The 21,958-nt window shown below is 45.1% G+C and overlaps 1 protein-coding gene across 2 annotated transcripts in view; it reads right to left on the bottom strand.

The window, feature by feature from the left end:
• PLCD1 (phospholipase C delta 1) overlaps nt 1-21,958 on the bottom strand; it is a 59,499-nt gene that overhangs the window by 20,724 nt on the left and 16,817 nt on the right. Inside the window, exons 1-2 of one of the 2 annotated variants that reach the window (XM_035129297.3) lie at nt 20,541-20,892; nt 10,903-11,067 (exon numbers count right to left, since the gene is read on the bottom strand). In XM_035129297.3, coding sequence (XP_034985188.1) covers nt 10,903-11,067; nt 20,541-20,640 — 265 coding nt within the window. In that variant the 5' untranslated portion in view covers nt 20,641-20,892. Of the gene's footprint in view, nt 1-10,902; nt 11,068-20,540; nt 20,893-21,958 lie in introns of those variants that run through there. The other variant, XM_035129298.3, reaches the window with a different exon arrangement.

The raw sequence follows: 21,958 nt of genomic DNA, 5'->3' as shown, positions 1-21,958 counted from the left end.
CTCAGTGGTTTAGACCACAGCGCCACCTGCCTCCCCAATCCTCTTTTTAAAGACTTCCAAATTGGTGTTCCTCACTGCCTCCAGTCCTGAGGGAGCCAGCTCCAGAATTTAATTGTGCGCTGCCCAAAGAAGTGCTTTCTTTTATCACCACAACTCTCAGCAGTGAATCCCACGGTTAAGCGAGACATGTGAAGTTTTTGTTAGCGGAGACCAAAGTAACAATGCCCCCCCCAAAAAAAAATCACAGCACGATTTGTAACAGCTGGCTGCAGCGAGGGAGATAAGACTACAGCACATTATCTCACTAAACCACAGGCCTACAATGACTCCTAAGATATATGTGGGCAGCTGAGATGAGATAGAAACCGCAAAGTGTCTTTTCTCCACAGGCAGCTTGTAAAGCCTAAAGGGAGACCCTTATCAGTCATCCTTCTGTGTGAAAAGATTCAGTGAGGGGAAACCTCACTTGGATTGAAAAGGGGCTGGTTTCATTCGAACACCCCGGTCAGCCTTTCCCAACCTGGTGCCCTTCAGATATTTTGGACTACAACTCCCATCAGAGCCAGCCTGGTGGGAGTTGTAGTCCGAATCATATGAAGGGCATCAAGTTGGGAAAGGCCGGCATATAAGGACAAAGGGAAAATACTCATTGGACCTTTCTGAGGCCATATCCAGCCTCTACATTTAAAGCAGTATCACACCACTTAGCTTCTCCCAAAGCATCCTGGGAACCGTAGTTTGCGAAGAGTGCTGAAGGTTTCTTGCCCCTTTTCTCTCTAATTTATTTTGGATCAGATCTTCCAGAGCACATCAAAAAAATTAGAATCGCATGCCCCCAAAATCAACCAAAACCCGTCCATACTTTTACTGTATGTGGATGATGTGACCTTATTATCACTGAGAAGGATCGGTTTGAATTATCTTTTACTCTCCTTGGTTTCTTACTCTCTATAAATTATGAGAAGACAAAAAATCTGGTCTTCTCTAAATCCTGGAAACTAGAGAAATGGAAAGTAAGGGGACAAGAAACCCAGCAAGTAAAGATGCGCAGATATCTCGGAATTTTATTCCAGAGCAACTCAGGTTGGGCAAACCATCGCGCAAGTGCTATAAAACAGGCAAAGTTTTATAGGAGCTCGCTTTTATTTTCAGAAAGGTCATCAATTTATACCAGCTGCCACTCAGATTTTTCAAGCTAAAGTGTCGTCCTAGCTACTTTTTGGGATCCCAACATGGATGCAAGCATATTAATAGGGATGTAGATAAGATACCCCCTTCATGGATCAATGCCTTGTCGTGGCGAAGGGGCTTGAATAACTCAGAGAAGCTATGAGCTATGCCATGCAGGGCCACCCAAGATGGACAGGTCATAGTGGAGAGTTTTGACTAAACGTGATCCACCTGGAGAAGGAACTGGCAAGCCACTCCAGTATCCCTGCCAAGAAAACTCCATGGACAAAGACAACAGGCATATAAATAGGAGTGCCTGGCGTGCTATGGTCCATGGGGTCACGAAGAGTCGGACACGACTAAACGACTAAACAACAAAGATAAGATACACTCAAGTTTCTTGAGACAAATCCTCGGGCTCCCAAATTAAATCAAGTATGAGACAATGTGTGCACATGATGGAATATTGGGTGTGGACTAGCAATATAAAATACTGACTGCGCTGCCATTTCCGTTCCCAACCTTTGAGCCTGCTTTCTGAATTTACTTAAGGACTCCTATAAATCCAGACACAGGCTCCAACTCAAACAAAGCAAAATCAGATCTATTGGTATTGACTTGGAATCTATATATATAAAAATGTAAAAATCTTGAAATTGACGGCCGCTATGTTCTCCGTAACCGCTTGACTGATCGTCCTGAAATTTTGACACAGCGATCCAGGCCACTCCCCGAGGGTTGTAGGGGACATGAAAAACCTCAAATCACACACCTTGGCAGGATTTGACCCACTTTTCCACCAAGTCAAACAGCGCCCTCAAGTGGAATTCCTCCCACAGTACACCCCCTCATAGCTGCCAAGTTATCCCTTTTTTTAAGGGAAATTCCCTTATGTTGAATAGGCTTCCTCGTGAGAAAAGGGAAAACTTGGCAGCTATGCACCCCCTCCCTTCCTGAGAAATCTAAGCCACACCCACAAACCAAATGACATCATCAACCAAGCAACTTAAAACCACACAGGCGGCCATTATCAGACAGACTAGGCCGCTTTCCAGACTAGGCCAAGTGGAGGTAGGGGGGGCAATAGAGGGCAGGGATACGTAATGGGTCAGAACGGGGGGGGGGAGAGACACAGGGATGAAACCTGCCCTGTCCACAATATCTCACCTCGGCTTTGCAGACTAGGCCGCTTTCCAGACTAGGCCAAGTGGAGGTAAGGGGGGGGGCGAATAGAGGGCAGGGATAAGTAATGGGTCAGAACGGGGGGGGGGGGAGAGACACAGGGATGAAACCTTCCCTCTCCACAGTGTCTCGCCTCGACTCAGGGGGACTCTGAGGCTCAGGGGTATCTGAAGGGGGGCTATTACCCTCCATTTCACAGACTAACACACAGCAATGCGTGCAGGGCCAGCTAGTTATTGTATAATTCTAGTAAGCAATATGGCCACTGGTCCCATCACCTCCTGGCAAATAGAAGGGGAAGAAATGGAGGCAGTGAGAGATTTTACTTTCTTGGGCTCCTTGATCACTGCAGATGGTGACAGCAGTCACGAAATTAAAAGACGCTTGCTTCCTGGGAGAAAAGCAATGACAAACCTAGACAGCATCTTAAAAAGCAGAGACATCACCTTGCCGACAAAGGTCCGTATAGTTAAAGCTATGGTTTTCCCAGTAGTGATGTATGGAAGTGAGAGCTGGACCATAAAGAAGGCTGATCGCCGAAGAATTGATGCTTTTGAATTATGGTGCTGGAGGAGACTCTTGAGAGTCCCATGGACTGCAAGAAGATCAAACCTATCCATTCTTAAGGAAATCAGCCCTGAGTGCTCCCTGGAAGGACAGATCCTGAAGCTGAGGCTCCAATACTTTGGCCACCTCATGAGAAGAGAAGAATCCTTGGAAAAGACCCTGATGTTGGGAAAGACTGAGGGCACTAGGAGAAGGGGACGACAGAGGACAAGATGGTTGGACAGTGTTCTCGAAGCTACGAACATGAGTTTGACCAAACTGCGGGGGGCAGTGGAAGACAGGAGTGCCTGGCGTGCTATGATCCATGGGGTCACGAAGAGTCGGACACGACTAAACGACTAAACAACAACAACAGTAAGCAATATATTTGTCGCAATATCCAAATTAGATTAAGGGATATTGAAAAACAAAACACTGAGTCAGCTGTAAATAAAATCTGCTCCCCCAAGTTCTGTGGTTTAAATATAACCAATAACAGGATCGCTTATATCTCAAAGTTAACAATTCCAGCCCAACGCAGGGAATTTATGTTAGCCCAACTGAACATTTTCTCCTCAGCTTTTGTTAAGGGCAGATATTTAAACATCCCTAGAAATGATAAACATTGCGGGTGTTATTTGAATGTGCCAGACACTGTAGAACATATTCTTTTCTTCTGTCCACCACGTAAACACGTGTTATCCCATTTTGGGGGGCAGTCTAACATCACGGTACAAAGAAAGTATCAAATTCTTAACATCACGGTACAAAGAAAGTATCAAATTCTACCTGTCTGATATTAACCCGGAGGTAGCTGCAAAGGTGGCTGAGTTTCTGTCAATAGTATTGCTTAGAGTGGCAAATGGGAAGACACACCAAAGAAAATTTCTGTTACTATATATGTTATATGGCTGCTTCTTTGTATATATTTTATTTATTTATTTATTTATTTATTTATTTATTTATTTATTTATTTATTTATTTATTTGTATAGGGATGTTTTAAGATGGCCTATTATCTGTACAGTCGTACTCGGTTGTCAAAAGCCCTGGAACTCATATGTTTCGGCTCCCAAACAATTAAAAACCAGAAGTGAGTGTTCTGGTTTTTGAACGATTTTGGGAAGCTGAACGTCCAGCGCGGCTTCCGCGGCTTCCGATTGAGTGTCCTGCAGCCAATCGGAAGCCGCGTCTTGGTTTTTGAACAGTTTCGGAAGTTGAACAGACTCCCAGAACGCATTCTGTTTGAGAATCTGTAATAATGCCTAATAAAGGTTTGGAGAACGAAAGGGTGCCAAAGGCTGTTCCCCTCACAGAGCTACAATTCCCAGAGTTCCCTGGGAAGATGGGTTCCATGTTAAACCACCTATTTGCCCCTTTTGTGGTTTAAACCACACTCGGACACACCTGCCCCACTTTACAGGGAACAACGGGGAGATCTAGTGACCTTCTGATTCACAGGCCTGTCAACCTGGGACTCATAGGGGGTGGGACTTACTCTGGTGGGTGGAGCCAGAGTGGATGCTGGGTGGAGCCAGAGCCTACGCTAGGTGGAGCCAACTAGAATCATAGAATCATAGAGTTGGAGGAGACCACAAGGGCCATCCAGTCCAACCCCCCCTGCCATGCAGGAAACACCATCAAAGCATTCTTGACATATGCCTGTCAAGCCTCTGATTAAAGACCTCCAAAGAAGGAGACTCCACCACACTTCTTGGCAGCAAATTCCACTGTCGAACAGCTCTTACTGTCAGGAAGTTCTTCCTAATGTTTAGGTGGAATCTTCTTTCTTGTAGTTTGAATCCATTGCTCCATGTCCGCTTCTCTGGAGCAGCAGAGAACAACCTTTCACCCTCCTCTATATGGCATCCTTTTATATATTTGAACATGGCTATCATATCACCCCTTAACCTTCTCTTCTCCAGGCTAAACATACCCAGCTCCCTAAGCCGTTCCTCATAAGGCATCGTTTCCAGGCCTTTGACCCTTTTGGTTGCCCTCTTCTGGACACGTTCCAGCTTGTCAGTATCCTTCTTGAACTGTGGTGCCCAGAACTGGACACAGTACTCCAGGTGAGGTCTGACCAGAGCAGAATACAGTGGTACTCTTACTTTCTCCCAGAACCAGAAGAGGCATGATGCGGGAACAGCAAAGACAGGCACATAGGCACAGTGTCAGATCAGATTGCTTGGGGAGAGGAAGAGACATAGCCGGCAGTGGGGAGGCGAGGACCTTTAGTCTCGGCAACTGAGCATGGGGCAAGACCTACCAAGGATGAGTTCCTGTGCTCACTGGGCCCGACACTCCACCAAGTCTGTGCAGATCCTGTTCTTGCTAATGAAGAGTTAACTCTACCTTGCACAGTATGATTTACTGCTCGCTCCCTCCTGTCAATGATATTTCTGTTCTTGCTCCAGCTATTGAGTTTCTCCCCCCCCCCCCTCTGAATTTGATCTGGCAGTAGAAACAGCCAACAGACATTGTCATGGCAGGGTGGCATTTGAAACAGAGAAAGACTTTGCTAAGCAGGACTGAGTGGCATTGATAAATGCCAGCGATCAGAAAGCTCAGCAGGCAGACGGGTCCTGCATTCAAAGATCACTTGAGCTTGGCATAATGTGCTTCCATTTGGTTTTCCGGGAAACAGGGTTGTCAAGCGCTGAGCGAAGAATGGCTGGTGGCTGCTCTCCCAGACACATTCACTTCTGGAAGCAAGGGCCACTTTGCACTCTGCAGACTTCCCAAGCAGAAAACTATTTCCCCGCAGGAACAAGCAAGCAGCCTGCTCAAAGGTTTTCACAAAGTTTTGGGCCAAAGTTCAATCAACACCCAGCTTACATAAGAACCCAAGAGGCTGGCTGCTGGGTCCGGTAGCCACTTCTTACATTCTTAAATTGTTGTGGCAGTTGTTCTTTAAAACAATGGAAAACTTAAACAGGGGTCACATTGATTGTGATAAATTTCAGATCTGGGGCAGGCCTTTTGCCTAAAAACAGATCTTATTCTTGCGCGTGAGAAGTACAAACATCAAATACTTTCCCTCCTCCGCAGTCCTGATTTGAAGAGAGCCACTTAAGTCTCTGTTCCCCCATTAATGGATGTGGCGGCGCTGATAAGAACACGCTGAATGAAAACTGTTATTTCAATGGGCAGCCCATCCCCACACTCGCTTTCCCCTTCAGAGATATCTGTTAGGTCTGCCACTCCGATGGCAACACGGATAGCTCAAACCTCAGAGCTGTTATCCAGCCCACAAATTAATCTCTCTCAGCCACTTCCTCAGCAAGCAGATGCAGGAATCGAGAAGCAAACTGGATAAGAGCTTTTTCTTTAAAAACAAACAAAAAACCACAAGTGTTTTCCTACAAAAGAAACCTTTCATCCACTATGATAGTGACAGTCTGTTGGTGCAGATAAGCAGTCTCCAGAAGGGCACCGGGGAGAGGAGCTACGTCCTGGGGCTTTGGTTTGACGTACTTTGCCTGGGATGGAGTGTTAGACTTGCCCTGCATTTTTGCCGTGGCCCCCTTTTTGTGGAAACGTCGGCAGAGGAGCTACCTTAGGACCCTCGTGCCTACGGGACTGCCTCTCCTGGTATGCCCCGCAGAGGACCTTAAGGTCCACAAATAACAACATTCTGGAGATTCCGAGCCATAAGGTGGTTAAGATTGGCCTCAGCTAGTGCCAGGGCCTTTTCAGTACTGGCCCCGACTTGGTGGAACGCTCTTTCACAGGAGACCAGGGCCCTGCGGGATTTGTCATCTTTCCGCAGGGCCTGCAAGAGAGAGCTGTTCCGCCTGGCCTTTGGGTTGGATTCACTCTGACTCCCTCGTGGTTTGGATTTATGGACTACTTAAAATGAGGCTGCATTTTAAATTTTTATATTGTATTTTAATATGTATTTTAATTAACTGCTTTTTATGTTTTATTGTAATTTTATTGGTGTTAGCCGCCCTGAGTCCGGTTTTGACTGGGGAGGGCGGGGTATAAATATATTATTATTATTATTATTATTATTATTATTATTATTATTATTATTATTATTATTACCTTGCAGTGCCGTGGGGAAAGGTTGCTGCTGCTCCCCGTCCACAAAGGGCAGGACAGCCAGGACACCCACACAGCTTTGTGTGGTGTACACAAAAGGGTCCAACTTGTCTTTTACCCAAGTCAGATCTCCCTGCCTGCTCACCCCGAACCCTCTCACTGCAAGGCCCTGCAAGATGCCCTGTAACAGACCACTGCCGTTTAGCTCTGTGCACACATTGCGGATTCCTGGGTATGATTAAAAAAAAACAGCAGCCAGACATAATCCATTGTTTTCTCTGCATCTAACAAATTAAACTGGACTGCTGCTCCTGCCAAGCTAGCCAGGACATTCTGCACAGCTTTAATCAGGCTGATTTCATGCCCGGCATTTTCCTTATCCTGTCAAGTGTGAAAATCATTCTTTGAGCGTCCTCCAGCTCTCCAGCTTTTCCCGGATGAAAACTTGTACCATCCCAAGAGTGACTTTGCATTGCTTTACCTCCTTCTCTATGATGCCCTCACTGCAGACACATAGAGAAGGAAGAAAAAAAGCTGAATGACACCTGAAAGTAGTTCCCATAATTGCCAAGTAAACAAAAGGTGAATTAAGTTCATTTGGGGTAGGACATTGAATGTTTTCTAGTTTATCTTCACAGTCATTTTGCCCTCAGCAGGAGACCCAGGTTGTGAGCTTTCATTTTTTAAAAAAAGTAAGTCAATCGGGAATCTATCAAGAAAGTTAGCAATGTTCCAAGCAAGGAAACTGTGGATGCAATTCAGCAGATATGGAGAGTGCAAAAATGGGGAAATGGGTGGGGGAAGGGATGGGGGAGGAACTTGATTCAGTTCATTTAATTTGCACTTTGCAAAACAGTATGATAACTGAAACCCAGCCATCCGTCAAAATTCGCACAGCAATGTCACTTTCCAGGCAAGTAACATGTATAGAAACACTTTTAGTTGGGGGAAATGTCCCTAAAAATTCATAATTTGTGAAAATAACATACAATATAGCATTACATGCGGGGAAATTGCTTTGTAGAAATGTGTTCATTAGGCAAAATTGCATACAAAGAGGAATATATTAGCCAAAATTCGCACTAAAATGCTGTTGAGAACTCTGAACATAATGAAATCCATCTTTAGTAGGGAGGGGAAAATGCAATGGAGTGTTGTGGAGGTGGGCATGGCTGGCTGGCTGGCACCCCAAAACAGGAGCACTGGCTTTAAAGGGCCTTTAGGCACATTTTTCTGCAGGCCCCCCACTTCTATGAATAAAATGTAAAAGGCAAGCATGGGAGTAAAGTAGAGAATTTACCAAGGATAGCCAAATAAAGGTTGTTCCTGGTAGTTGGAACATATGCATCTGTTTTGCTGAGGCCGCACACATGTGAAACTCACTGAGGTTTCCAAACAGGTTTTATATGCTAAGTAATCATAAAGTCTTTTGGATATACAGTATCTCATGAGAGCTTTGATGGATCAAGTTAAAGAGAGCTGCAGATATTAAACAAATACCTTTGAGATGCTTTTCCAGCATACACAATCATGAGATTAGCGCACAGATTACAAGCTTTAAAACTGAATGGAATAAATCCTTATTATCCTTCCCTGCCTGAAACTTTGGAGAGATGCTGGCAGTCAGTGTAGACGACAGTGGGAGGAGGAGGAGGAGGAGGAGGAGGAGGAGGAGGAGGAGGAGGAGGAGGAGGAGGAGGAGGAGGAGGAGGAGGAGGAGAAAAAGAAGAAGAAGAAGAAGAAGAAGAAGAAGAAGAAGAAGAAGAAGAAGAAGAAGAAGAAGAAGAAGAAGAAGAAGAAGAAGAAGAAGAAGAAGAAGAATTTTATTATGTGCACATTGCCCATCTGACTGAGTTGCCTCAGCTACTCTGAGTGGCTTCCAGCATATATAAAAACATAATAAAACATTAAACATTAAAAAAACAACTTCCCTATACAGGGATAGATGAATCATTTGTTTGATGCAATATAAAGCAGCTTCCTATGTGATTTTCCCCAAGAGCCGTGGGAACTAGCAACTTGAAATACAGAATTATTTTGAAGAGGGAGGGGGGAAAACTTTCTTTTGGAGGAAAGGAGAGCTGGAATCCTTACGACACTTTTACTGTGAATCACGATTTATTTTTAGACTAAGAAACCTGCATTTGCATTGTAGCATTATGAGGGAATTTGCTTCTCAGGAAGCCCTCCCCTGCCTTGGTGCACCTAACTTTGGCCGGGGCTTCGAAACAGCAAACAAGCAGAAACCATTCCAGGCACAAACAATTCCACAGAATACTTGAAAATCCAGTTTAGGACGGACTCAAGAAAGCCTTTCATGTACTGTATGCGTCGGATTGCTGTTTCTTGCAACAGAAGATATATTAAGGCTGGTTTCCTTTCCAAAGTCCCACACATACACACACACACCCTTATTTGCTTTTAGCAGCTACCAGTAGATGTTATCTAGTCTAGAACTTTGTTTTCTCTTTAAGGCTGGGCACTAAATGAACAGAGGAAACTGGGTGTTAACTGAGAAGTTAGCCAAGACTCTGTTGATATTTTTTAAAGATGTAGGGCACTTCTGCGTGGCAGTTCATCGTAGGCTCAGGGCTCCTGCAGACAGGTGTTATTTTGCAGGTGAACTCGGCATTGTGTCATTGATCAAATGCTCGCACATTCGTGCTGGGTTTATACTGGAATGTCCCCACATCATCCTGCTTTATCAGTTGTTCCACGATGTTTCCCAAATGTTACTGCATCATTGCCATAACATGCCACTCTTGTACTAGGTAAGGTAAAGGTAAAGGACCCCTGGATGGTTAAGTCCAGTCAAAGGCGACCATGGGGTTGTGGCGCTCATCTCGCTTTCAGGCTGAGGGAACCGGTGTTTGTCCACAGACAGCTTTCTGGGTCATGTGGCCAGCATGACTAAACCACTTCTGGCACAACAGGACACCGTGACAGAAACCAGAGCACACGGAAACGCCGTTTACCTTCCCAGCACAGTGGTACCTGCACTGGCGTGCTTTCAAACTGCTAGGTTGGCAGGAGCTGGGACAGAGCAACGGGGATTCAAACTGCTGACCTTCTGATCGGCAAGCCCAAGAGGCTCAGTGGTTTAGACCATAGTGCCACCCGCACCCCAACTCTTGCAATGCAGTGCAATGAAAACAGCAAACCCCCCACATCCCGAACATTGCAGGATTTCAGCAGGAAGCTATAGGACATGCACGGTCTTGAAAGAGGGATTACAAATAACTGATACGTCAAGAGCAAAAATCACACAGTAAAAGCACAGTAAAGAGGATATATTATCCGTATGTGGGCATCCATATGTCTTGAGAGACAATGGAGTGCGCCTCTGGGGGTGAAGCAAAACTGCAGTGTTTGCAGCACCAAAGTGTCCTCCCTGGGGCACAAGCCTGGACAATGTGTCTGGAGGTCCTGGGCTGCCCAGATGACAAGACCCCCCTCTCAGCCTCACTGATGTGGTTCAAAGGAAAGCAGAGCAAGATGTTTGGCACCAGCTCGGCTTCAGGAGTTGCCGGAAGGAGGCGTACAAGGCACCATCCAACTGCCTTAGGGACTCCACTCTGGATTTGTGTAGAGTTTACTCCTGAGCCCTTTCTTCTACCGAAGATATACTGCAAGGCAGCAGCTGCACATCTAAACTAGCAAGTGCAAATTAGAGGCATATCTGTGCCCGCTTTCGTCCCCTCTTTTTTGGTGCGTGTATGGCGTAGTCCGTTGCTAGCCTGGCATTGTGGGAAATTAAAATGGTAGCTGGACTCACTGCCAAACACTGCTGCTTTGGGTGATGTAACAGTGCAGCCCAAGGGGACCTACAGACAGAGGAGGGGACTTACCTGAGTTCTTCTTGCCTAGGACCCGAATCCCCACCCACCCAGGAACCACCCCCTAACTGCGCTTTGTTCATAAGCTGAACACACTGCTTTAAAGATGGACGCAGACTTACAGAGCTGTGATTCAGGAGACCTCAGCATCTTCTTGGACTCCTGCCAGATGGTCTTGCAGTCTTCCTGGAGTTTGTAGAACCTCTCTCTCCTCCAGGAGTTGGACTTGACCTTCAGCAGGTGGCCTCCACGCAGGAGAAACTTGAGGTCCTTATCATCTTGCAGACCTAGGGGGCACCAGAAAGGTAGGATAATTAGTGGGAAGGGCCATAGCTCAGTGGTACAGCACCTGCAATGGACTCAGGAGGTCCCGGGTTCAATCCCCGGCATCTCCAGGTAGGGATCAGAGTGCCCCCGTCTGAAACCCTATAGGGCCGCCACTAGTTGATGTAGACAACAAGGAGCTAGACAGCGCTTGGTAAAAGGCAGCTTCCAATGTTCTCATTGTGCACAACTCTTTTGGACCATTGTACCTCTGGTTAAGAACTTAATTCGTTCCGGAGGTCCGTTCTAAACCTAAAACTGTTCTTAACCTGAAGCACCACTTTAGCTAATGGGGCCTCCTGCTGCCGCCACGCCACCGGAGCACAATTTCTGTTCTCATCCTGAAGCAAAGTTCTTAACCTGAGTTACTATTTCTGGGTTAGGCGGAGTCTGTAACCTGAAACGTTTGTAACCCGAGGTACCACTGTATGCACATAATCCCTGAGAAGACTCCCTGGAAAAGACCCTGATGTTGGGAAACATTGAGGGCACATGGAGAAGGGGACAACAGAGGATGAGGTAGTTGGACAGTGTTCTCGAAGCTACTAACATGAGTTTGACCAAACTGCGGGAGGCAGTGGAAGGCAGGAGTGCCTGACGTGCTCTAGTCCATGGGGTCACAAAGAGTTGGACACAACTCAACAACAACAACAACAACATGCACATAATCCCTGATGCGACTGGCCTTTAGCTGTCCTTGAGGTGCCCGTAAGAACCTAAGCAGGCATTCTGGTGGATCCCACCCAAGGCCCCCTGTCACACAGCATGCTGAATCTCACGATGCCTAGGCAGATCCTGATGGGAATCCCATGACAAGTATCCAGGGGTATACCACCTCTGGTCCTGGAATCACTACAAAGCTATCCTCATGACTAGCAGCCACGGCTAGCGGACAATTAGTAGAGGGGTAACAATTCTGGGGTGTTGACTACCATATTTGGCCTAAAGCAAAAGGCTATTCGAGGGTGGTATTTAGAGATCACAGAATCATAGAGTTGGAAGGAACCACCAGTTATCTGGTCCAACCCCCTGCAATGCAGGAAACTTTTCCCCAACCTTGAACCAGACTTAGGAATCTCATGCTCTACTGAGCTATCTCGGCAGGTGATGGATAGGAGGTCTCCCTCACTCCCCACCTAGAGCTTTTATACCATGGGTAGGCAAACTAAGGCCCGGAGGCTGGATCTGGCCCAATCACCTTCTAAATCCGGCCCGTAGACGGTCCAGGAATCAGCGTGTTTCTACATGAGTAGAACGTGCGCTTTTATTTAAAATGCATCTCTGGGTTATTTGTGGGGCATAGGAATTCGTTCATTCCCCCCCCCAAAAAATAATAATAATAGTCTGGCCCCCCACAAGGTCTGAGGGACAAAGGACTGGCCCCCTGCTGAAAACGTTGGCTGACTCCTGTTTTATACCATACTTGATGGGTTGTTCCTTGCATTCACCCCCACCAATGACTGAATCTCGGGTTCCACATGTCAAGTGACTATTGTTTTGAACAATTAAATGGGACCGAGTGCTAGATATGCCTGCCAAAGAAACAGACACCCTCCCAATTTGTGCTTTTTTTTTTAAGGGTGACTCTTTGACCTGTGCTGATAACATTCCAATTTACTCTCCAATTTACTCAGGTAGAAGAAACCAGCTTGGAATTTACCGGTATAAGGGAGAAGAGAAGAGAACCAGCCAGTGAGATAGTGGCTGGAGTGTCAAACTAATAATAATAATAATAATAATGGCAATCTATAAGGATAATGGAATCTATAATGGAGAAGAGAAGAGAACCAGCCAGTGAGATAGTGGCTGAAGTGTCAAACTAATAATAATAATAATAATAATAAATAATAATAATAATGGCAATCTATAAGGATAATGGAATCTATAAGGGAGAAGAGAAGAGAACCAGCCAGTGAGATAGTGGCTGAGTGGCTGGAGTGTCAAAATAATAATAATAATAATAATAATAATAATAATAATAATAATGACATTTGGGGGGTGGAGCCCAACAACTTTTGGGTTTTCCTTAAAGAAGCTCAACAGTTTGGGGAGGTTTCCTTTTAAAAAAATTCAACAATTTTGGGGTAGGATACAACTGCCAGAATAAATAAATATCAGTGTTGCTTCAGATGTTGTTGGACTACAACTCCCATCATCCCTGGCCATCGGGACTGATGGGAGCTGGAGTCCAACCACATCTGGAGAGCCATGAGATCCCCACGCCTGTACCTGATTAAGTGGAATGCCCTGTCATGTGATGCATCCATTACTAAACCCCATCCCGATACACAGTATGGTGATGTGGTTTTGCATCCCTGTGACACAGAGCAGGAGGGTCATTCCTGCCATGCAGACAGAAGGAATCCAGGCCATCTGCCAAACGCAACAGGAATTTGCCTCTGCGCCCAACCTCCTCTTATGCAATTTAAACGGTGCTTTCTCGGAGTTCAGCTGCGGTGCCTCCATGTGTCACTCAGGGCACGTGAAGAGCTGTAATTGCTGCCGGCAGGTCTTCTGTGATGCAAGATGATGAGCAAAACAGGCACGGCAGAAACCAGCATGACTATGGCCACATCCGCACCTTACGTTGGAAACAGCATGCACCGCTTTGAACCACCGTGGCTTCCCGCAAAGGATCCTGGGAACCTGCCAAGAGTCGTTTCGGGGCCCCTATTCTCCTCGCAAAGCTGCAATTCCCAACAACCGGCACTCGGGGCCAGACTGCCTCTCAACATGGAGGTTCCACTGAGCCATCGTCGCTAGTAGACCCTGATGGAATTCCCTTCCGTGAATTTGCCAACCTGGTGCCCTCCAGATGTTTCAGACAACAACTCCCACCCAACAGGAAAACGCAGGCAGGCATTTGGACGCCAGTGATGTTATGTGCATGCGTGAGAAGCAACAATCCCACAACACACACACATACCTGAAAGTGCCGTTATTTGCACGCAAATCGTCCTTCCTATAAATGCAAGTCGCTGGATCCCAGGTCAAAACTAAATAGGTGAACTGGACTTTCGGTTTCTGTCTAGCTATGCATGCAGGTTAACCCCAAGTTCTGCTTTCCTTTCCATCTCTGCTTACCTGCTTCCTATAAACTACAATGCAGTAGCTCCTGCTCTCTCTTCCGTATGGCGACTTTTCAAATAACTTCACCCCGTGGTCAGTTTAAACAGAGAGAGCCTCGTGAAGCAAAGAAATTGACCCAGTTTGCACAGGATGCAAACCACGGTTTGTTGACCCTAACTATGGTTTGTCTGACCGTGCAAACCTAGCCCGGGCGATTAACCATAAAGGCTTCTGGGAATCCCCGCAGACAGATAAGTAGCATGTCAGGGAGAACAAGAACCAATGAAGTGCTCTCAGTCCTCAGCAGGAAAGGACTGGGGAAAGGGTGTTCTCCAGGCAGTTTTGGAACAGCATCACAAATATCCTTCCAGCTCCCTGGAAAGGGAGGGGAAAGGCGAAAGATAGAGAGAAATGGCTGAGTGACAAGATCATAGCAACCAAGACCGTTAAAAAGAAATCAATGGAGGAGGGAAAGCAGGTGTTCACTGTATGAACAGTCCCTGCACCATGCAACTCACAAGCTGCTGCGTCACTATTGCATTAATAATAATAATAATAATAATAATAATTTATACCCCACCCATCTGGCTGGGTTTCCCAGGCCACCCTGGGCGGCTTCCAACAAAAGAGTATAAATACATTAAAACATCAGTCATTAAAAACTTCCCTATACAGGGCTGACTTCAGATGTCTTCTAAATGTCAGATAGTTGTTTATTTCCTTGACATCTGATGGGAGGGCATTCCACAGGGTGGGCGCCACCACCGAGAAGGCCCTGTAACTTCTCACAGGGAGGGCACCGCCAGGAAGCCCTCAGAGCTGCACCTCAGTGTCCAGGCAGAACGATGGGGGTGGAGACGCTCTTTCAGGTATAGTGGCCAGACTGCTATTAGCATGCGTGACAATCTCCGTTCTCTGTGTGCTGGTCTTTCTGTTGTCATCAAAATGGCACTATACACAAAGTTTTTGCTTTGCAGAAGTTCAAAACAAAACTTTAGGAAGAGACTGCATCCCTTAGGTTGCAGGTGGCGAAATCGTTCGTCTGAATGACTCAGCCAAGACACCTGTTCAGAAAACCCACTACCTCACCTGGGCTAGATGATAAAGACAGGTAGAGCTGGGTGTCATCTGCATAGCAATGACCAAGCAGCCCAAACTTGCAGGTGTGAAGTATCTTGGAGAAGAGGACAGATTCCCGTCATACTGGGAGGAAGAAATTCCCCAGTGCTCCTTCTGCAATTGAGCGTCAAACAGGAGCAGAAACACTGGATAAGCGAGCCATTTATTCAGGTTTTTTAAATGCACTGACCACCCTTCATTCAAGAATTGGTTTAAGGATACAAAGAAACTTAAAATTACAAGTTGTTCAAATTTGTTTTAATATTAATGGTAATTGTTGCAACCCACACTGAGACCTTAGGGTGAAGGATGGGTCATGCATTTTAATAACAAGAATATATCGTCATTAAAAGAACAAAAACGAAGAATACAATAAACAGCACTGATGAGATGCTACCGTGAACAATGTAGCAAACTACACCAAACTTTATCAACCATTGGTGATAGGGGTCTTGTTATCAATGGGCCCCTGCTGCTAATAAGCCACGTTTGTTTGTTTTTTATTAAACAAAATAAAGCAAAGATAAAAGAGCATAAATAAATACTATTCCTGCAGGTTGGAAGCAGCATAGGGCTGGGCATTATCACTGAACTTGTTCCTAAACAATCCATGCCTTCGAGACAGTTGACAAGATCCTTGGTTCTTTGATTAATCAATAACATAAACTTTGGCTCTATTCTGCTGCAAATGTCCTTCATAAATAAATAAGCAAAGCATAGAGGAATGAAACCATACCCTGCCAACATTTCTCCGATGAAAATAGGGACAGCCTATTCAATAATAGTAGTAGTAATAATAATAGTAATAATAATAATATTTATATCCCACCCATCTGACTGAGCTGTCCAAGCCATGCTGGGTGGCTTCCAACATATATAAAAACATAATATTAAACATTAAAAGAACCTTCCCTATACAGGGCTGCCTGCAAACGGCTCCAGGGGTCACATAACTCCATACCCTCCAACATTTCTCCAGTGAAAATAGGGACTTCCTAAGGAAAAGCAGGACATTCTGGGATCAAATCAGAAACCGGGACGGCTTCTGTAAATCCGGGACAGTCCTTGGAAAATAGGGACACTCGGAAGTGTCTGATGAAGCCATACATCCAGCTCAAAACATCATAATCTATAACAGGGCTGGGTACACTTCAGGCTTGCGTGATCTCCTCCAGCGATGGTGGGAGTTTTTGCTAGAACCTCAAGATTCCCCACCCATTGCCTGGTGCAAACAACCAGGCGTTTGTTCCGATTAGCAGAACAGAATGGCGCTCATAATCGTCCTTCAGAGAACCCCACTCCTGGTTTCCCTGCCAGCACTGTTTCTTTCAGCAATATAATTTAGGGCGATATTGTTGCTTCAGTTGTTAAAACAATTGGGTATCAGGTTGCTTCCAGGTGGCCTGTCTACCTAGTATTCATCCTGGTTTGCTTGCACAAAGCTGACAGGGAAGTCAGATGACATCACCTATTGCTGAGCATTCATCCTGATTTGTTTGCAGGGAGGTTATACAATAGATGTGCCAAGGAAACGTTATCCCACTTTTTCTGGTGCATTTTCCCATAGCTTTCCTTATCACAATACAGGTGAAACTCGGAAAATTAGAATATTGTCGAAAAGTGCATTTTTTTCAGTAACGCAACTTAAAAGGTGAAACCAATATATGAGACAGATGCAGGACATGCAAAGCAAGATATGTCAAGCCTTTATTTGTTGTACAATTGAAAATTGATATATTGTTCTAAAATATTAATTCAATTAATATGTATTTTATTTTATGAAGCTTATAATGCGAATGTTTTATTCATAATTTTGTTCTGAAGCTTCTGAACTTGTCATGCCTAATAAAGGTTACTGATTGATATAAATAGAATGTAATTAATGAGCTGTAATAGCGATGTTTATTTTTGTATTATTGTAACTATTTGCTTTATTACTGTGGAATTTCCAAAAGAAAGCATTTGTAAAAATTAAAAGAAAAATAAAAAATAATAAGTTGCATTACTGAAATAAATGCACTTTTCGACGATATTCTAATTTTCCGAGTTTCACCTGTAAGTCCCGATTTGGGGAGGAAAATGGGTTTGTTGCGAGTGATTTTCTCCTGCAAAAGAACGACCATCTGCAAGCACCCCAGAAATCATTGCTGATTCCTGCAAATCACCCAGAGATCTACCGGTACCTTCTGTCCACCCCAATCTAAAATGTCTGGGCAAAGAGAGGAATATACGGGTGAGGAATACAGTGTCAGAACCAAACCTAACCGCTTTCGGAGGGCATTTCTCACTCACGGCGCCACTACCAAGGCAGCTCCCACTTTTGCACATGCATAATGCACTTCTCCAGAAGATGAAACATGGAGAAGGATCTCTTATATCTAATTACAAAGGGAAATTCAGAACGGACACCGTTATCAATAGCATCAACAACAGTTAAGTCATTGGGAGGGAGGGAGGATACGTTTTAAATGGATTTATACACAGAATTTGGTGGTGGTTCCAACCCGATTGAGCTTTGCTTGTATCTGACGTCTCTTATATTGTCTGATGTCTGTCATTCATGCATTGTTTGCAGGGGAGGGGGGGGCGTATAAGTCCAGCTAATAATAATACTATGCAAAAGAAGTCAAGTTCCACGCTTTAACATATTTCCACAGCATAGATTTATAAATAATGCATATGTTTTCTTTAATACATTTATCGATGAATACAGTACATCTATTTATGTGATGGTTACTTTAGGAAACCTGGGGTGCACAGGGCAAAGTATATACCGGTACATAAAATAATGCAGGCATAGGCAAACTTGGCCCTCTAGATGTTTTGGGACTACAACTCCCATGATCCCTAGCTAATAGGACCAGTGGTCAGGGATGATGGGAATTGTAGTCACAAAACATCTGGAGGCCCAAGTTTGCCTATTCCTGAAATAATGCATATAAATTGCTAGAATTTTTTGCATTTTCAGTAGACCCAGAGAGTGGGGGGGGGGACCTTGATTCTCACTTTGAGACTAAGGAGCAAGGCATGGAATTAGGGAGGAGGCGATCTGTGCAAATAAGCTCGACATCAAGATTTTCAATAAATCCCATCCCTAGACAAGAGGTTTACCAAAATCAGCAGAGTCACACTGGCTCTCTTCTTTCAAGCCAGCAATGTGAGGAAATGCACATACCTGGGCTCAACTCAGAACCCAGACACCCTTTTGGAAACTAATTTTGTATTTTGTAACGCAGAATTATTTTCGCCTGCATACGACTTTGATGTATTTGCTGCCTGCATTGAAATGTAAGTAAACCTTTTAAGTTTATCTTAAAAACAAAACAAAACAGAGTCACCCTCCCCCTGTCTCTCTCCCAGAAAAAGTACTCAGCCAGAGCAACCAAGGCAGTTTTAGTTCCCAAAATGGATTGAAAGCGTCTACATCACAGAAGTCAGCCAGGGATGTGCGGAGCTGAGCTATCACCACACACTTGAGAGCACTTGCCTAAACGCAGGGTATCTTCTTCAGTACTGGACTCGCCACCACTTCCTTCAAATGGAGGACCATCCCTTCGCTCTTAAAGAGGCATTAGCCCATTCTTGCACTAAGACAGGCAGATTTTAGAAGCTAAGTTATAACCCAAGGCTCCAAAAAACAAGAGACTTTTCACTCTGCCAGAAATTATTCCCTGGTAGAACTGAATGGAAGTAATTATCAGGGGAGAAATCTCTCTTTTTTCACCAGCATCACTGCCACAGAAGAAGGCACTAGCCTGTGTTTGATCAGGTTTGCTTCAAGATTTTCTCCACCTTAGAAAACCAGGGTCCAGCCGAGAAGACTCAAGAATTAGCCCTAGAGGCCAATCTTTCATTTAATTGCCCAAAGCAAAGAGAATGTTCAGATATTTGAGTCACCATCTATAATATAGCATATCCCAGTAATATAGGTGCTTTTACTTCTGCATTGAGAACTAGACCTAGGTTTATTTTTCCCTTATAAATTTTATTTATTGCATTTCAATCCCACCTTTTCCTTCAAGGAGCTCAAGGTGGCATACACGGCCCTCTTCCTCCCCATTTTATCCTTCCCAAATTATTTTTTCCAGGGGTGGGGGATATGTAAAGGAGCCCTCCTTGAAACCCACAAGCCAGTCCCCTGAAATTTAGCCACATCTCTCTCACACACATATTCACACACACACACCAGAGTCCTTTAAATACAGTAACCAAAGGGGACAGACCACTTCTTGCCCCCTATAAAATCTGAGTGCAGCTTATTCCTGTGCCTCATCTGGAACTGACACCCCCACTGTTCCATGGAAGCGGCACAACCTGAGATCATCCCAGGACATTCTAGGATCTATCTCTGTGCTGATTTCCTTACCATCAAAACATAGACTGCAAGCTTCTTGGGGCATTGGCCTGCTTGAATCAACTTATTCATGTATTTATTTCCTTATGAAGCATCGTGTGCATTGATAGTCCTGTATAAACCACCAGCCGCAGCAACTGAATCAATGGGGTTGGGCCAGACGACCTTTGGAGAGCTCCTTCGAGCTCTTATGATTCTAACAGCCACAATTCTTTTAATATATGGCAAAGTCAGGAGCCTTCGTGTTACAAGAGCCATTTACTGAAGCCACAACAACAAGGGAGAGAAGGAAACAGAAAGTTCCTGTTTCTTTCTTTTTCAAGTTTACAGTATTTCAGAGCAGTAGATTAGACGCTGAGTTTTCCAATAGTAGCACAACAACAACACTGCAATCAATAAACTACCACAGGCAGACCGCGGGAAACTCATTGTCCTTAAACTTAAGCACAATAACAAAAGGACCCAAGCAGTTTCTCCGAGTGTTATTTTGCCCAAAAACATAACAGAAACCTCCTTTGATATCAAGTAGATTGAAGCGGAGAAATTGCATAGACACATACATTATAAATCACTTCCTATGAACACATCTCAAAGCGATGGACTGTTTTTTAAAACACACGCACCTACGATAAAACAAAACTTTTTTTAAAAAAATCCAGTCGAGCTATAGATTGAGATAAAGAAGATCTCCACTTTTTGATAAAAATAATAGCTGGAAAGGTTAGATCTTCAGTAAGTGCTGAACTGGGGACACACACACACACACGTTTAAAAAGGCACAGAAACAAGGTTTACTTTAAAGGAGCGGCAGAGATTCAAACATCCGCCACTGCAGTTAGAGAGCTGCCAGGAGCCCAAGGAGGCATTTATTTGGCTGAGACACCAGCCCCTTACCCAGTCTTTTCCCATTCAGAGCTGCCACCTTCCTGCTCTCTTCCAGCAAGAGGTTTTCCTGGGACTTGCTGAGTTTGGGCTGCCTTCTGAAACACTGCATGTCCCTCGGGGAGAGGCGCCCGGGCAAGGACAAGCATCGGGGAGTCAGTCCCCAGCCCAGCCGGCTCCCTGGTCGCCCTGGGGCTGCCGCAAAGTCCTTGTGTGGTTAAACAACTCGTGCAAAAAGGCACTCCAGCGACAGCAGAAACAGAAACACAGGAGGAGGCCGGCTTCAAATGAAGGAGTGCGGCGTGAGGCAATCGCAGTTCTCTTGCACCAGTCAGGCCAGCACAGGAGGATGCAACAGACTCTCTGAGTTATACTGCACTTGTTGTGCTGCTCCAATCCTCAGGCAAGGGAGGGACAAAGTTCCCCAGCAATTAAAACTGGATTGCCTGGCATGTGACATGGCACTGGAAGGGCATTTTATGGCATTGCCTTTTCTTTTCCCTTCTTCTTCTCCTTTCTCCTCAGTGCCTGCCTGTCTTGTCTCCTTAATGTCTCTCACATATAATTAGGCTATAAAAGGTTTTCTGTGCTTTCCTGTCTTCGAGACCCATTTCCCTATTGGCCAAACTGCTCTGAGGTCACAGAATGTTTGCCGACTTTCAAACTGCTCATACGGGATGTGAGTGGGTTTGTTTATTTATTTATTTAATAGAATAGGATAGTGACAAGCAGTACAGGTTTTGCAAGGGGAATGAAAATTACTTTGCCTGGGGAAATTCTCTTGCAAAAGCTATGCGGCTATGGGTAGGGGTGTTGCAGAAATCCATCGGGGATGGGAGCAGAATTCCCCGCAATTCGCACGTCCGTCCAAGGTCGGGAACAGAAATCACACAAGCAAGCCTGAGCAATATTTGCTATCCTTTCGTTAGCCTGCTAGTGTAAATTACAGCATTGTGGGGTTTTTTCCTGCATTCTGTATTATGGGATGATGTATTTCACAGAAGCTGAACTGTAGCAGAATGAAAACAGAGCTGATTGTGACCCATCCAGGATGGAACGGAAACCGTTGCCTCCTGATATCCCTAGCTGTGCTTTGTGAAGCCATTCTGGTTGGGGCTGATGGGAGTTGTAGTCCAAAACACCTGGAGAGCACAAAGTTTGGGAAGGTTGCCATTGAAGAATCCAGGGCTCCCCAGTGCAGTTTGAAAAGCCCTTGTTGTTGTTTAGTCGTGTCCGACTCTTCGTGACCCCATGGACCAGAGCACGCCAGGCACTCCTGTCTTGCACTGCCTCCCGCAGTTTGGTCAAACTCATGTTGGTATCTTTGAGAACACTGTCCAACCATCTTGTCCTCTGACGTCCCCTTCTCCTAGTGCCCTCAATCTTTCCCAACATCAGGGTCTTTTCCAAGGATTCTTCTCTTCTCATGA

The sequence above is a fragment of the Zootoca vivipara genome, chromosome 11 (assembly GCF_965207765.1).
Source record: "Zootoca vivipara chromosome 11, rZooViv2.hap1.1, whole genome shotgun sequence".
Classification (NCBI taxonomy): Eukaryota; Metazoa; Chordata; class Lepidosauria; order Squamata; family Lacertidae; genus Zootoca; species Zootoca vivipara.
Note: the sequence above shows the minus strand (reverse complement) of the source record. Positions and strands in the feature narration are given on the sequence as shown.